Below are 18,509 nucleotides of genomic sequence, written 5' to 3'. Positions count from 1 at the left end.
AGCCCAACATCAGACTTTCCAACCTGAGGGTCCGGCAATGGGAGGAGGAAATACTAGAGAATCAGACGGTGAAGGCTAGCGAGATTTGATTGCAGGATTTTGACAGGACTAGGGGAAACAGAGACTCCACTCTTGGAGGGCACACACAAAGTAGTGGTCGCATCAGGACGCAGGGAAAGGAGCAGTGACCCCATAGGAGACTGAACCAGACCTACCTGCTAGTGTTGGAGGGTATCCTGCAGGGGCAGGGGATGGCTGTGGCTCACCGTGAGGACAAGGACACAGGCAGAAGAACATCTGGGAAGTACTCCTTGGAGTAAGCCCTCCCAGAGTCCGCCATCAGCCCCACCAAAGAGCCAGGTAGTCTCCTGTGTTGGGTTGCCTCCAGCCAAACAACCAACAGGGAAGGAGCCCAGCCCCACCCATCAGCAGACAAGCAGATTAAGGTTTTCCTGAGTTCTGCCCACAAGAGTAACACCCAGCTCTATCCACCACCAGTCCCTCCCATCAGGAAACTTGCACAAGCCTCTTAGATAGCCTCATCCACCAGAGGGCAGACAGCAGAAGCAAGAAGAACTACAATCCTGCAGCCTGTGGGAAAAAAACCACATTCACAGAAAGACAGACAAGATGAAAAGGCAGAGGGCTATGTACCAGATGAAGGAAGAAGATAAAACCCCAGAAAAACAACTCAATAAGGTAGAGATAGGCAACCTTCCAGAAAAAGAATTCAGAATAATGGTAGTGAAGATGATCAAGGACCTCAGAAAAAGAATGGAGGCAAAGATCGAGAAGATGCAAGAAGAGTTTAACAAAGACCTAGAAGAATTAAATAACAAATACCTAGAATAATTAAAGAACAAACAAACAGAGATGAACAATACAATAACTGAAATGAAAAATACACTAGAAGGAAACAATAGCAGAATAACTGAGGCAGAAGAACGGATAAGTGACCTGGAAGACAGACTGGTGGAGTACACTGCCATGGAGCAGAATAAAGAAAAAAGAATGAAAACAAATGAAGACAGCCTAAGAGACCTCTGAGGCAACATTAAATGCAACAACATTTGCATTATAGGGGTCCCAGAAGGAGAAGGGAGAGAAAGGACCCAAAAAGATATTTGAAGAGATTATAGTCAAACACTTCCCTAACATGGGAAAGGAAATAGCCACTCAAGTCCAGGAAGCACAGAGAGTACCAGGCAGGAAAACCCCAGGAGAAACATGCCAAGACACATAGTAATCAAATTCGCAAAAATTAAAGACAAAGAAAAATTGTTGAAAACGAGGGAAAAATGACAAGTAACATACAAGGGAACTCCCATGAGATGAACAGCTGAATCCTCACCAGAAACTCTACAAGCCAGAAGGGAGTGACATGATATATTTAAAGTGATGAAAGGGAAGAACCTACAACCAAGATTACTGTCCCAACAAGGATCTCATTCAGATTCGACAGAGAAATCAAAAGCTTTACAGACAATCAAAAGCTAAGAGAATTCAGCACCACCAAACCAGCTCTACAACAAACGCTAAAGGAACTTCTCCAAGTGAGAAACACAAGAGAAGAAAAAGACCTACAAAAACAAACCCATAACAATTAAGAAAATGGTCATAGGAACATACATATCAATAATTACCTTAAATGTGAATGGATTAAATGCTCCAACTAAAAGACACAGGCTCGCTGAATGGTTACAAAAACAAGACCCATATATATGCTGTGTACAAGAGACCCACTTCAGACCTTGGGACATATACAGACTGTAAGTGAGGGAATGGAAAAAGATATTCCATGCAAATGAAATCAAAAGAAAGCTGGAGTAACAATACCCATACCAGATAAAATAGACTTTAAAATAAAGAATGTGACAAGAGGCAAGGAAGGACACTACATAATGATCAAGGGATCAATCCAAGAAAAAGATATAACAATTATAAATATATATGCACCCAACATAGGGGCACCTCAATACATAAGGCAACTGCTAACAGCTATAAAAGAGGAAATCGACAGTTATACAATAATAGTGGGGGACTTTTAACACTTCACTTACACCAATGGACAGATCATACAAACAGAAAATAAGGAAACACAAGCTTTAAATGATATAATAGAGCACATAGATTTAGTTGATATTTATAGGACATTCCATCCAAAAACAGCAGATTACACTTACTTCTGAAGTGCGCACAGAACATTCTCCAGGATAGATCACATCTTGGGTGACAAATCAAGCCTCAGTAAATTTAAGAATATTGAAATCATACCAAACAGCTTTTCTGACCACAATGCTATGAGATGAGAAATCAGTTACAGGGGAAAAAGGTAAAAAACACAAACACATGGAGGCTAAACAATACGTTACTAAATAACCAAGAGACCACTGAAGAAATCAAAAAATACCTAGAGACAAATGACAATGAAAACACGACGATCCAAAACCTATGGAATGCAGCAAAAGCAGTTCTAGGAGGGAAGTTTATAGCTATACAAGCCTACCTCAAGAAACAAGAAAAACCTCAAATAAACAATCTAACCTTACACCTAAAGGAACTAGAGAAAGAAGAACAAACAAAACCCAAAGTTAGTAAAAGGAAAGAAATCATAAAGATTAAAGCAGAAATAGATGAAATAGAAACAAAGGAAACAAAAGCAAACATCAATAAAACTAAAAGTTGGTTCTTTGAGAAGATAAACAAAATTGATAAACCATTAGCCAGACTCATCAAGAAAAAGAGGCAGAGGACTGAAATAAATAAAATTAGAAATGAAAATGGAGAAGTTACAACAGACACTGCAGAAATACAAATCATCCTAAGAGACTACTACAAGCAACACTATGCCAATAAAATGGACAACCTGGAAGAAATGGACAAATTCTTAGAAAGGTATAACCTTCCAAGAGTGAACCAGGAAGAAATAGAAAATATGAACAGACCAATCACAAGTAAGGAAATTGAAACTCTGAGTAAAAATCTTCCAACAAGCAAAAGTCCAGGACCAGATGGCTTCACAGGTGAATTCTATCAATCATTTAGAAGAGAGCTAACACCCAACCTTCTCAAACTCTTCCAAAATATTGCAGAGGAGGGAACACTCCCAAACTCATTCTATGAGGCCACCATCACCCTGATACCAAAACCAGACAAAGATACTACAAAAAAAGAAAATTACAGACCAATATCACTGATGAATATATATGCAAAAATCCTCAACAAAATACTAGCAAACAGAATCCAACAACACATTGAAAGGATCATACACCATGATCAAGTGGGGTTTATCCCAGGAATGCAAGGATTCTTCAATATATGCAAATCAATCAATGTGATACACCATATTAAGAAATTGAAGAATAAAAACCATATGATCATCTCAACACATGCAGAAAAAGCTTTTGACAAAATTCAACACCCATTTATGATAAAAACTCTCCAGAAAGTGGGCATAGAGGGAACCTACCTCAACATAATAAAGGCCATATATGACAAACCCACAGGAAACATCATTCTCAATGGTGAAAAACTGAAAGCATTTCCTCTAAGATGAGGAACAAGACAAGGATGCCCACTCTCACCACTATTATTCAACATAGTTTTGGTAGTCCTAGCCATGGCAACCAGAGAAGAAAATGAAATAAAAGGAATACAAATTGGAAAAGAAGAAGTAAAACTGTCCCTGTTTGCAAATGACATGATACTATACATAGAGAATCCTAAAGATGCCACCAGAAAACTACTAGAGCTAATCAATGAATTTGGTAAAGTTGCAGGATACAAAATTAATGCACAGAAATCTCTGGCATTCCTGTACACTAATGATGAAAAATCTGAAAGATAAATTAAGGAAACACTCCCATTTACCAATGCAACAAAAAGAATAAAATACCTAGGCATAAACCTGCCTAGAGAGACAAAAGACCTGTATGCAGAAAACTATAAGACACTGATGAAAGAAATTAAAGATGAAACAAACAGATTGAGAGATATACCATGTTCTTGGATTGTAAGAATCAATATTGTGAAAAGGACTATGCTACCTAAAGCAATCTACAGATTCAATGCAATCCCTATCAAATTACCAATGGCACTTTTTACAGAACTAAAACAAAAAATCTTAAAATTTCTACGGAGACACAAAAGACCCCGCATTGCCAAAGCAGTCCTGAGGGAAAAATTCGGAGCTGGAGGAATCAGATTCCCTGACTTCAGACTATGCTTCAAAGCTACAGTAATCAAGATGATATTGTACTGGCACAAAAACAGAAATATAGATCAATGGAACAGGATAGAAACCCCAGAGATAAACCCACACACCTATGGTCAACTAATCTGTGACAAAGGAGGCAAGGAAGTACAATGGAGAAAAGACAGTCTCTTCAATAGTGGTGCTGGGAAAACTGGACAGCTACATTTAAAAGAATGATATTAGAACACTCCCTAACATGATGCGCAAAAATAAACTCAAAATTGATCAGAGACCTAATATAAGACTGGACGCTATAAATCCTTAGAGGAAAACATAGGAAGAACACTCTTTGACATAAATCACAGCAAAATCTTTTTTGATCCACCTCCTAGGATAATGGAAATAAAAACAAAAATAAACAAATGGGACCTAATGAAACTTAAAAACTTTTACAAAGCAACAGAAACTACAAACAAGACGAAAAGACAACTCTCAGAATGGGAGAAAATATTTGCAAACGAATCAATGGACAAAGGACTAATCTCCAAAATATATAAACAGCTCATGCAGCTGAATATTAAAAAAACAAACAACCCAATCCAAATATGGTCTGAAGACCTAAATAGACATTTCTCCAAAGAAGACATACAGATGGCCAAGAAGCACATGAAAAGCTGCTCAACATCACTAATTATCAGAGAAATGTAAATCAAAACTATAATGATTATCACGTCACACTAGTTAGAATGGGCATCATCAGATAATCTACAAACAACAAATGCTGGAGATGGTGTAGGGAAAGGCAATCCTCTTGCACTGTTGGTGGGAATGTAAATTGATGCAGCCACTATGGAGAACTGTATGGAGGTTCTTTAAAAAACTAAAAATAGAATTACCATATGACCCAGCAATCCCACTACTGGGCATATACCCAGATGAAACCATAATTCAAAAAGACACATGCACCCCAATGTCCATTTGCACCACTATTTACAATAGCCAGGTCATGGAAGCAATTTAAATCCCCATCAACCGCTGATTGGATAATGAAGATGTGGTACATATATACAATGGAATATTATCCATAAAAAGGAACGAAATTGGGTCATTTGTAGAGATGTGGATGGATCTAGGGACTGTCACACAGAGTGAAGTCAGAAAGAGAAAAACAAATATCGTATATTAACCCATATACGTGGAACTGAGAAAAAGGGTACAGATGAACCAGTTTGCAGGGCAGAAATAGAGACACAGATGTAGAGAACAAACGTATGGACACCAAGTGGGGAAAGTGACGGGGGTGTGGGCTGTGGTGTGATGAATTGCGAGATTGGGATTGACATATATACACTAATATGTATAAAATGGACAACTAATAAGAACCTGTTGTATAAAAAAATAAAATAAAATTCAAAAAAAATATAATACATATTCATTAAAGATTTAGAGAGCAGAAGGGAAAGATCACCTATGATCCTGCCACCCACCTACAAATTGTTAACGTTTTCCTTCCAAATTTTTAATGCCTGTTGCTTTTTTAAAAACAGTTCTGGGGCTTCCCTGGTGGTCCAGTGACTAAGACTCTGTGCTCCCAATGCAGGGGGCCCGGGTTTGAGCCCTGGTCAGGGAACTAGATCCCACATGCCACAACCAAGAGTTTGCATGCTGCAACTAAAGATTCCACATGCCACAATTAAAGATTCTGCACGTGGCAACAAAGATCCCATGTGTCGCAACTAAGATCCAGTGCAGCAAAATAAATAATTTTTTTTGGTTCCAAAATAGGGTCTTTATATTTTTATTAAAATAAAAGATATTACAGAATATAAGTCCAGTAAAATTTCCTTTTTTTTAATTAAAAAAGGAAAATTAAACAAAAGAAAAGAATCTGTTAAAATGTTTGGTTCTATGTATGGTCACCAAAATCTATAATCAATTTGCTTTCAGTCAAATATACACACAGATAGAGACATAGACACAGTAAATACACACACACACATACACATTCTATATAATGTTTAAGATATTAGGAACATCAAAATATATTTGTGTATGCTTCTCAAACTGGGCTTCCTATTGTCTTGGATATATGGTGCTGTATCATTCCATGTTATATAAATTAATGCACTATTTATATTAACACGAAGTTATTATGGAATAGAATGCAAAATTTGCACGCATTTTCTAGCACTCAGAAATTATCAAACAAATATTAAGGAGTTGATTAATCAATGAATTAGGTTTTTTTTAACATCTTTTTTGGGGTATAATTGCTTTACAATGGTGTGTTAGTTTCTGCTTTATAACAAAGTGAATCAGTGATACATATACGTATGTTCCCATATCTCTTCCCTCTTGCGTCTGCCTCCCTCCCACTCTCCCTATCCCACCCCTCCAAGCGGTCACAAAGCACCGAGCTGATCTCCCTGTGCTATGCGGCTGCTTCCCACTAGCTATCTACCTTACATTTGGTAGTGTATATATGTCCATGCCTCTCTCTCTTGCTTTGTCACAGCTCACCCTTCCCCCTCCCCATATCCTCAAGTCCGTTCTCTAGTAGGTCTGTGCCTTTATTCCTGTCTTACCCCTAGGTTCTTCGACATTTTTTTTTCTTAAATTCCATATATATGTGTTAGCATCTGGTATTTGTCTTTCTCTTTCTGACTTACTTCACTCTGTATGACAGACTCTAGGTCTATCCACCTCATTACAAACAGCTCAATTTCATTTCTTTTTATGGCTGAGTAATATTCCATTGTATATATGTGCCACATCTTCTTTATCCATTCATCTGAAGATGGGCATTTAGGTTGTTTCCATCTCCGGGCTATTGTAAATAGAGCTGCAATGAACATTTTGGTACATGACCCTTTTTGAATTATGGTTTTCTCAGGGTATATGCCCAGTAGTGGGATTGCTGGGTCATATGGTAGTTCTATTTGTAGTTTTTTAAGGAACCTCCATACTGTTCTCCATAGTGGCTGAACCAATTCACATTCCCACCAGCAGTGCAAGAGTGTTCCCTTTTCTCCACACCCTCTCCAGCACTTATTGTTTCTAGATTTTTTGATGATGGCCATTCTGACTGGTGTGAGATGATATCTCATTGTAGATTTGATTTGCGTTTCTCTAATGATTAATGATGTTGAGCATTCTTTCATGTGTTTGTTGGCAGTTTGTAAAAGCCTGCCAAAAAAAGAAAAAAGAAAAACAGTTCTAATGATATCACAAACACTCATTAGTGCCCTGCTCCTTTCATATTACATTATAATTTAAGTATTTTTATAAGCTCTTCATTCACATCATTTGAATGGATGTATAATCTGTAAACAAATATATGGTGATTTATTTCATCTTTTCCCTTCTTTTGGGTAGTTATCAGCTATTGCTATTTCTAAAAAGCACTAAAGTAAACATCTTCGTGAAAAAAATTCCCCTTTTTTGATCTAGATTTTGGACTGTTTTGTTAGAATACATTCACAAAAATGGAATTACTAAGACAAATTGTATAGCTATTAAATATAAATAATTTATTAAAATGTATAATTTTTTAAATTAGTAGGCTTTTTTTTAGCAGTTTTGGTTTCAGAAAAAATGAGCAGAAAGTCCAGAGGGTTCCCATATACCCCTCACCACCTCCCATATTTCCCTATTATTAGCATCTTGCATTAGTGTGGTACATTTGTTACAGTTGACAAGCTAATACTGGTACATGTTATTCTTAACTAAAGTCCATAGTCTACATTAGGGTTCACTCCATATTGTACATTCTGTGGGTTTTGACAAATGTATGACATGTATCCATCATTAGAGTATCATACAGAATAGTTTCACTGCCCTAAAATTCCCTGTTCTTCACCTATTCACTTCTCCCTCCCTCATCTCAAACCCCTAGCAACCACTGATCCTTTTACTGTCGCCAAAGTTTTGCCTTTCCCTAAATATCATAGAGTTGAAATCATACAGTGTGTAGCCTTTTCAGATTGGTGTCTTTCACTTAGAAATAAGTACTTAAGATTCTTCATGATTTTTTCATAGCTTGATAGCTCATTTTTTGTTATCACTGAATAGTATTCCTTTATATGGATATACCACAGTTGATTGATTCATTCACCTACTGAAGAATACCTTAATTGCTTCCAAGTGTTGGCAATTATGAATAAAGCTGGTATAAACATCCATGTACAGGTTTTTTTGTGAACATGTTTTCAATTTATATGGGTAAATACTAAGCAGCATGATTGCTAATGGTGTGATAAGAATATGTTTAGTTTTCTAAGAAACTGTCAAAGTATCCCAAAATGGCTGTAACACTTTGCATTCCCACCATCAATGAATGAGAGTTCCTGTTGCTCCACATCCTCTCCAACATTTTGTGTTGTCAGTGTTTTGGATTCTTGTAATTCTAATAGGTATGTGGTTGTATCTCGTTTTAATTTGAAATTTCATAATGATGTATGATGTGAGCATCTTTTCATATGCATCTGTACATCTTCTTTGGTGAGGTGTCTGTATAGATCTTTTGCCCATTTTTTAATCATGTTGTTCATTTTCTTATTGTTGAATTTTAAGAGTTCTTTGTATATTTTGTATAATTGTCTTTTATCAGATGTGTCTTTTGCAAATATTTTCTCCCAGTTTGTGGCTCACCTGCTCATTCTCTTGACAGTTCTTTCACAGAGCAGAAGTTTTTAATTTTAATAAAGTGCAATTTATCAATTTTTTATTTCACGGATCATACCTTTGGTATTGTACCTAAAAATTCAGTCATCATCATACCCAATATTATCTAGGTTTTCTCCTATGTTATTGTCTAGATGTTTTATAGTTTCACACTTTACATTTAGGCTTATGATCCATTTTAATTTCATTTTTGTAAAGGGTATAACATATGTGTCTAGAATCTTTTTTTTAGTGTGGATATCCAGTTGTTCCAGCACCACTTATTAAAAGGACAATCTTTTCTCCATTGCTCCTTTATCAAAGATCAGTTGACTATATTTGTGTGGATCTACTTCTGGGCTCTATTTTGTTCCACTGATTTGTCTATTCTTTCATCAATACTACACTCTTTTGATTACTGTAGTTTTATAGTAAGTCAAAGTCAGGGAGTGTTAATCCTCTGATGTTCTTTTCCTTTAATATTGTGTTGGCTTGTTGGCTCTTCTGGGTCTTTTGCCTCTTTTCATAAATCAGTTTAGAATCAATTTGTTGATATCCATTAAATAACTTTCTGGGATTTTGATGGAATTGCCTTGACTATAGATCAAGTTGGGAAGAACTGACATCTTGACAATATCAAGTCTTCCTATCCATGAACATGGAATATCTCTGTGTTAATTTAGTTACTTTTTTATTTCTTTCATCAGAGTTTTTTATAGTTTTTCTCATGTATATACATATCTTCTACATATTTTGTTAGATTAATGCCTGAGTTGTTCACTGTGGGGGTGCTAATATAAATGGTATTTTAAATTTCAAATTCCACTTGTTTAGTGCTGGTATATTTTAAAAAGTGATTGAATTTTGTAAATTAACTTTATATCCTGTGACTTTGCTATAATTAGTAATTAGTATGATTACTTCCAGGAGTTTTTTATTATTGATTCTTTCAGATTTTCTACATAGATAATCATGTCATCTGTGAACAAAGACAGTTTTATTTCTTCCTTCCAAATATGTATACCTTTTATTTCCTTTTTTGTCTTTTTGCCTTAGCTGGGACTTCCAGTCCAGTGTTGACAAGTAGTGGTGAGGGAGACATCCTTGCCTTTTTCCTGTTCTTAGTGGGAAAGCTTTGAGTTTCTCACTGTTAAGTATGTTGTTAGCTATCAGTTTTTTGTAGATGTTCTTTGTCAAGTTGAGGAAATTCCTCAGCTATTCCTAGTTTGCTGAGAATTTTAATCATGAATAGGTATTGGATTTTGTCAAATGCTTTTTCTGCATCTACTGATATGATCATGTGACTTTTCTTCTTTAGCTTATTGATGTAATGGGTTACATTAATTGATTTTTGAATTTTGAGGCAACCTTGTATACCTGAATAAATCCCACTTGATCGAGGTATAGAATTCTTTTTATACATTGTTGGATTAAATTTGCTAATATTTTGTTGAGGATTTTTGCATCAATGTTCATGAGCGATATCGGTATGTAATTTCCTTTTCCTGTAATGTCTTTGTCTGGTTTTGGTATTAGAGTTATGCTGCCCTCATGAAATGGTTTAGGAAGTATTCCCTCTACTTCCATCTTCTGGAAGAGATTGTAGAGAATTGATGTCATTTTTTCCTTAAATGCTTGGTAGAATTCACCACTGAACTCATCTGGGCACAGTGTTTTCTGTTTTGAAAGGTTATTCACTATTGATTCTTTGATTTACTATTGATTTCTTTAATAGATATAGACCTGTTCTGATTGTGTGTTTCTTATTCTGTGACTTTTAGCAGATTTTGTCTTCAAGGAATTGGTACATTTCATCTAGGTTATAAAATTTGTGGGCATAAGGTTGTTCAAAATATTCCTTTATTATCCTTTTAATGTCCATGGGATCTATAGTGATGTCCCTCTTTCATTTCTGATATTAGGAATTTGTGTCTTCTCTCTTTTTTTCTTATTTAGCCTGGCTGGAGGCTTATCAGTTTTATTGATCTCGAAAAAAAAAACAGCTTTTGGTTTTGGTGACTTTCTCTTTAGATTTCTTGTTTTCAATTTTATTGATTTCTCATCTAGCTTTTTTCTAAATTTTATTTCTCTCCTTTTGCTTACTTTGGATTTAATTTGTTCTTTTTCTAGTTTCTTAAGATGGAAATTTAAGATTTATTGCTTTTAGATCTTTCTTCTTTTCTAATATATGCATTCAGTGCTATAAATTTCTACCTAAGCACTGCTTTGCTGCATCCCACAAATTTTAAGTTATATTTTCATTTAGTTCAAAATATTTTTAAATTTCTTTCAAGATATCTTCTTTAGCCTAAGTGTTATTTACAAGTGTGTGGTTTAATCGCCAAATATTTTGGAGTCTTCCAGTTATCTTTCTGTTACTGATATCTAGATTAATTCTCTTGTGGTCTGAGAGCATACATTGTATAATTTTTATTCTTTTAAATTTGTTAATGTGTTATTCATGGCCCAGAATGCGGTCTTTCTTGGGAAATATTCCATATGAGCTTGAGAAGAATGTGTATTCTGCTCTTGTTGGATGAAGTAGTCTATAGTTTTCAGTTATATCTAGTGGTTGATGGTGCTGTTGAGAACATTTATTCTAAGAAAAGGGTCTCAGTTTTTATTAGATTGTTGGTGGAGTCCATGACCTACAGAACTTCAAGGAGCTCTGTTCTGAATATTGTAAGGAGTAGTCTTTCTCCTCCCTTCTCCCGTGGTCTGAACTAATGTCCAAAGCTCTGTCCATGTGCATAATTGGGAGCATCTGGTGGTTCTTCACTCTGGAGCCTTAAAATTTGCACTTCTAATAAGTTCCCAGGAGATGCTGATGCTACTGGTCCCAGGACCACACTTTGAGAACCACTCATCTCCCACCATGCAAGAAGTAAATGATATAACATATATAAAATATTTGGTATAATTCCTACCACTAATGAACATTAAATTTATGGTAGTGATTGTCAGTATTGTTGGTATTATTATAAGCTGGGGATAATAACACTTGCTCGTGGGATTGTTGTAAGGATTAAATGAGTTAATCCATGAATGTGCTTCCAAGTGCCCCAGACACTTTAATCCCTCAGTAAAAGTCAGCTTTTAAAATGATTAATTATTACTAGTACTGTAGTAAGGGTTCTCCTAGTAATGGCCTGCTGGACTAAGGGAACCCATAAAAACATGGTAGAACTTTGACACATGGATCAGCTATGGGCATTCAAGAAGCATCGACTATATGCAAAGCTCTTGGGGAACAGAGAGTTTGAATCCTTTAAGGACCTTTCCCACAGATTGAAAACTCAGATGCCTTTGGAGGCAGGAAGGAAACAGAAATAAAGGAAGCAGTAGCGATAAGGCAGTAGGGGATGGTAGAACCTGGGCAAACTGGAAATGACATGTTGTACCTAAAAGAAAAAAATGTATAGTGGTCAAATATATATATGTGACTAACAATCACCTATGGCCTGTGGTGACCCATGCTCAAAAGAAGAGACTGCATGCGACTTCCCTGGTGGTGCAGTGGTTAAGAATCTGCCTGCCAATGCAGGGGACATGGGTTTGAGCTCTGGTCCGAGAAGATCCCACATGCTGCGGAGCAACTAAGCCTGTGTGCCACAACTACTGAAGCCCACGCGCTCTAGGGCCCCCATGCTGCAACTATTGAAGCCAACACACCTAGAGCCCGTGCTCTGGAACAAGAGAAGCCACCGCAGTGAGAAGCTTGCACATCACAATGAAGAGTAGCCCCGCTTGCCACAACTAGAGAAAGCTCGCATGCAGCAACAAAGACCCAAAGCAGCCAAAAATAAAAATGTATATACAAGTAAATAAATAAATTTTTTTTTAAAAATAAAAAGAAGGGACTGCATAGGCAGGTTGTTTGTGGCTGATGAGAGAGAGATGGAAATGGCCAGAACCACAGGAGCTCAGTAGGCAAAGGGCACAAGATGATTGAGTAAGGGCATCAGTGAAGCCTTTCCACAGTTGGGGAGCCTGACTGGAACTGCGCCTTAATGGGGAGAGAGGATTTGGAGAAGCTGTGAGGAAGTTGGCCTCCTCACTGAGTTGGAAGCTTGAGGTAGGCCTTTGGCCTCCCTCTTCTCTGCACTAGCACATAGTAGGTGCTCATTAAGCAGTGAGTGAATTCCTGATGGGATAAATTGTTGATGGAGTGAGAGATTTCCTTTTGGAATGATTGGGGGGATTTTAAACACATCTCCAGAAGCTCTTAGAGAGACAGTCTGCTGTCATCATAGCTGACTGGCCTGAATTTGAATCCGACCTTATCTTGGAGCCTTGATTTACTTGCTATGTGACACTGGACAAGAAATTACCTTCTCTGAGCCTTAGCTTTCTTAATCTGTGAACTGATGATAGTAATTACTATCTCAGATTGGTTGCAAGGATCATAGAGGGTATAACTATGAATTTAGCCTTCCCTTCCTTTTCTAGGTTCTTTGAAAAAGAACATCAGACTCCCAGTTCCCACCTCTGCTTTCCCTTCCAGAGAAAAAGATCCCAATTGCAATATCTTACTCTCAATATAAGGAAGACCTGACAGAGGACAAGAAGATGCTTTTGGCTGCCATGTACCTTGTCACCAAGGGAGAGAAGCTCCTGGTGGAGAAGGACATTACTCTGGAGGACTTCATCATTATTAAGGTGACTCCTGTAAGCTGTTCCTGGCAGGCCTCCGTCAGAGCTGGGGGAGGGCATCAGAGGCTGGGGGTTTGTACTTTTAGCTCTGGCTTCAGCTCTCAAAGGTTGGAATAAGTGGTGTGGATGCAGGAGTATGGATATAATGATAGATCTCAGTAATGGGGTAGGTGGAAGCAAGGGGTAGACAAGTTTAACTCCCCATCCTCTGACCCAGCCAAGATCATGGGTTTCCTGGGAGAATGGGGAGGATGGGAGTTGACTTATGGGTACTGCCCCTCCAGGTGCTTGGCCCAGCCACGGTGGGGGTGGAAGTGATGGTGGTCAACCCCCTCTCGGAGAGAGTGCAGGACTGTATGCTGATGGTGGAGGGCAGTGGCCTTCTCCAGGGACAGCTCAGCATCGAGTAAGTGTCAGCCTGGGGTGGGAGGGCTGCTTATAGCCCTTCCTTATAAAATGGGCCATAAAGACACTGCCAGCAGGGGGAGGAGGGAGAGATTCTGGATCCCCAGGAACCAGCCCACTGCCTAGACACATCAGCCTTTCTTCATTTATTCATTTCTTTATTTAATAATTAACTTATTTGGTCATATAACTTGTCCACTCATTCACATTCATATTTTCTTTCATTTATCCATTTACTTATTCATTCGCTCACTCTTATTCATTTACTCTCTCCTTCACTCATTCATTCACACTTTTTTTCATGTTTTCACTCATTCATTCATGTATTTATCTACTCAGCTCAGTTTTGACTGGTTCATTCATCCACTCATTCTTTCTTTAATTTGCTCACTCATTTACCTATTCATTCACTCATTCATTCATGTATGCATTCATTCACACATATTCTATTTATCAGTGTACTCATTTATTTACTTATTCTCAATCATTCACTCATTTATTCATTCATTCACTCACTCACACTCATCTGGTCCTTCATCATATTGGCCTGTGCTCTGACCTACCTGTCAACTGTTGGGAACACCAAGATGAACAGATGCGGTTCTGCCTGAAGAAGGACTCTCAGCAATATATGGCTCTTCAAATGAAAACAGTGTGATTTGTACAAAGGGATGGACCCTCAAGGTCCAAAAGCTCAGAGATAGCCCTTGAGTTGGGATTGGGTGGGACCAGGGGAAAGCCCCAATGGAGCTGGTATTTAAGCTGGGGCTTAAGTGATGAATTGAGGAGATTTTCAGGGATCAAGAAGGTTGGAGAACTTCCCAGTCAGAGGTCTCCATGGCTGGTATAGTCAGGGAAGGTCTCCTGGAAGAAGAAAAACTAATCTGGGCCTCAGATGTAATTGGAATGGGAAGGGCACTCTAGGTAGGACGAACAGACCAGACAAAAGCCCAGAGGAGGGGAAGTGTAAGGTATGTTCAGGGCACAGGGAGGAGACTAGCCTGACTGGTTGAAAGAAGCAAGAACTGGTAGAAGGGATAACTAAGCTGAAGCATATTGAAAGGCTTGAATGTCAAGCCACAAGGTGTGACCTTGATCCTAAGTGCTCTGGAGAGCTGTGGACTGGCAGACCAGGTTCAGGAAGGAGACAGAGCTGAAGGTCTGCCTTTCTCCCATCTCCCCAGTGTGCCCAGCCTGCAGCCCCAAGAGAGGGCCTCAGTCCAATTCAACATCATCCCCTCCAAGAGTGGCCCACGGCAGCTGCAGGTGGACCTTGTCAGCTCCCACTTCCCAGACATCAAGGTCTTTGTGATCATCCACGTGGCCACAGCCAAATTATGGGCCATGGGGGGCCAAGAGTGGAGGAGATGTCCCCTGTTCTCCTCCTGTCCACCTCTCTACCCTTCCCATATGGGAGCCAGGAGGTCTGGGTTCCAGTCCTGATTCAGCTTCTGCCCTACTCTGTGAACTTGGGCAAGTCCTTCCCCTCCTGGGCCTCAGTGTCCCTATATGTAAAATGAGGTGTTAGACTCAGTAACCCTTAAACTTTTGGACAATGATGGATGATATAAGGAGCCACTACCACCTTCATCTCATCACCCTCATTGCTGATGGACTAATGGACTGAGAGTCACAGTAACCTTGGCCCACCCGGCTGTGCCACCTCCTGCCAGCCAGTTCACCGTCACCCTGGCTGACCCCTGCACTATCCTTGCTTGTCTCTCAACTCTTCAATGCTCTGACCACAGCAAGATCAAGAATATTCTCCAAGCTCTGACAGAGAACCCAAAAGTTTTGGCACTGACACCTAAATATCCCTCAACGCTCCTGTCTTACACAGAGGGGACAGTCTAGCCTATGGCCACGGGGTAAGCTAGAGACAGAGCTGGGGCCCTTGTGCATGCCATTTACATCAGCAAAGTTTTACCCCAAAGTCATGTTCCTGAAAAGCATTGGGTTTAAAGTGATGGGAGAATTTCCCTCAATGAAGACACAGGCCCAGCAACTGGAGATGGGGAGGGGGAACGCGTGGGGAAGGGAGTGGTTACTGCTGCCTGAAAGAAGCTGAAGAAAGAGGAAGGACCATCAAGCCCAGCTGAGTTTGGGGATAGAGCCCCAAATCTGATCTAGCTATGGTCATCAGGGATCTCGTACAACCAACCCAGCTACACCCAATGTTCATTTACTTCTTTGGAACCAGAACAGTATTGCCTTTGAAAAACATCCCCAGCAGCTTACCCTACACACAATCACTCTCTTAGCATCAAGGCAGAACAGAGACTACTAGGATGAGGACAAGAGTGGAGACCATCAGGCCCTGAAGATAACTGCATCAGACATAGAAATCAGCTCCGAAATGCTCTAGATAGCCAAGGAATTATAACTAAGCATGCAATTTAAATAATCTGAACGACAACAAAACAGGCACATCTGCAGTGAGACGTCTCCTGGTCATGACTCAGGTGAGAACAATTCATGAAGGGGGTCAGGCAAACACACAGACTTTTGCATGACCTTTGTGACCTAAGCCTTAATGAAGACATTTCTGTGATGATTCTACACAGCATGGGGACAGCTTGGAGAATCCAGATGAGTGGATGCATTTAATGAGTCAGGCCCTCAGCTCCAGGACTCCTCTCCAAACCATCCAAATGTTTTGGTTGCTGATCCTGTATAAAAAGGGCAGCTGGAGGTTCAGAGCAGGCAGCCATTTCCTCAAATTTGAGCAACAGGAAGGAGCCTTGGGGGCTGAAGTCAACAGGAGGCCATCTCCCACTCTTAGTACAAAGGACACACCTGTCAGGAGGGAGACCGAGATGGTCTCCCCTTGGGGGGGCCCCAGACACCTCACTCTCCCCACAAACACCAACTGCCCGTCTTCCTTAAGCTCGGCTGTCATAGGCTGAGTTCCAAGGAAGCTGAGTCTGAGATGGAGCTTAGGGTGCAGGGTGTTGACTGAGGGATGACATTGGGATCAACCCCCATGGAAGGGAGGGGGAGGAAGAAGGAGGAAGGAACCAGAGGAGAAATCGGCCCATGATTCAGGCCCAGTGAAGCCTGGGTGCACCCCACGGGCAGCTCTGAAGCTTGTATGGCCTGTCAGAGTGTGTGTATTTGAATAAGGGAAAGTAGCTGAAGGTGATGGGGTCACCTGCCGGGTAGCTGCAGCTCCAGTTCAGCCCCCTTGCCCTCACACCTCTCAGCTGGGCTGAGGTAGCACTTCACTGGGACCAAACTGGCCTCACAGGTCCTTCTAGCTCCAGCTGAAAGCAGAAGCCACTGCAGCAGCCAGTGAGAATACCCTGGTCAGGACTGGGATAGGTGGGGACGTTGAGCGAAGATAGCCCAAGGGGGACTGTGGATGGAAATGCTACTTTTGAAGCTGCAAAGAAAAATGTGCAGGTAGGGATTACCTGTCAGTTGATAGGGCAACACCTTGATAGTGCCCTTCATGGAGGAAGGCAGAACACATAGTTTAAGACTGCAAAACCTTAGAGTCAGCTGGCCATGGGGACCCAGAACGACACCAGCAACCTGAGACTCAGGCCCCCCCCCCTGCTTCCTTTAAGTCCCCTTGGTCTCTTAAATGCTGCCTTCAGGGAAGCTCTTGACACTGAGTTAGGTCATAATCTGGCTTTCACATGCCAGAGAAGCCTTTAGAACAGCAGTTGGCTAGCTTTTACTGTCAAGGACCAGATAGTAAATATCTGGGGCTTTGCAGACCATATGGTCTCTGTTCCAACTACTCCACTCTGCTGTCATGGTGTGCAAGCAGCCATAGACTAGGGGTAGACAAATGAGTGTGGATGTGTTGCAATAAAACTTTATTTACAAAAACAGGCAACAGGCCAGGTTTGGCCCACAGGTTGGGCTTTGCTGACCCTGCTGCAGAACAACATGTTGGTTCAGCTGCTTGCTCCAGGACTGAGTCCTGATGCCAGGGTATACCAAGCCTAGGATCAAGCCCAGGCTTGAACTGAGGCCAAGCCCTGAGCAAACCCCACAAGGAAACTCAGATGAGGTTCCAGCTTGTGCTCATGACCTTAGATAGAGCCATCACTATCCATGACTGCCTAGACTTAGTCATGACCATGATGCTAGAATAAGTCCTATACCTTGACCTCACACTAAGTCCTGGCTCCTACCACAGCTAACCCATGACTTGACTGGCCCTAGATCAAGCCCTGACCCAGCCCCAGACATTCCTGGCCCCAGACTGAGCTTCAATCCTGATATCTGATTGAGCCCTGAACCCAGGTTGAACCCTGGTCCCAAACAGAACTCTGGTACCGGACTGAGCTCTGACCCCACCCTGAGCCCTGATCCAGTCTCATTCCAAGTCCTGATCTCAATCAGACCCCAGCCAGATTGAGCTCTATGCCTTGGATTTCTCATGCAGATCTGAGTTTCTCAAATGGGGGCCCACACACCCCTCCAGGATATTTGATGTCACTGGGCAAACATGACCTGTCTTCTTGCACCAGGGATCTGAACTCACCTTCCTTTCCCTTTGAGGTACTTGGGCAGAAATATTTGAGAAGCATGGTGAGCCACTGGATCCTCACATCTGTGTCATGCTGTGAGAGTCTGCACT

At 40.3% G+C, this 18,509-nt stretch overlaps 1 protein-coding gene across 1 annotated transcript in view; it reads left to right on the top strand.

Annotated features, from left to right (window-relative positions):
• TGM6 (transglutaminase 6) overlaps positions 1 to 15,358 on the top strand; it is a 38,400-nt gene extending 23,042 nt beyond the window's left edge. Inside the window, 3 exon segments of the mRNA XM_067708498.1 lie at positions 13,360 to 13,516; positions 13,795 to 13,916; positions 15,100 to 15,358. Coding sequence (XP_067564599.1) covers positions 13,360 to 13,516; positions 13,795 to 13,916; positions 15,100 to 15,358 — 538 coding nt within the window.
• The last annotated feature ends 3,151 nt before the right edge of the window (positions 15,359 to 18,509 follow it).

Source organism: Pseudorca crassidens, chromosome 15 (genome assembly GCF_039906515.1).
Source record: "Pseudorca crassidens isolate mPseCra1 chromosome 15, mPseCra1.hap1, whole genome shotgun sequence".
Lineage (NCBI taxonomy): Eukaryota > Metazoa > Chordata > Mammalia > Artiodactyla > Delphinidae > Pseudorca > Pseudorca crassidens.
This window is presented reverse-complemented; position numbering and strand designations above follow the sequence as displayed.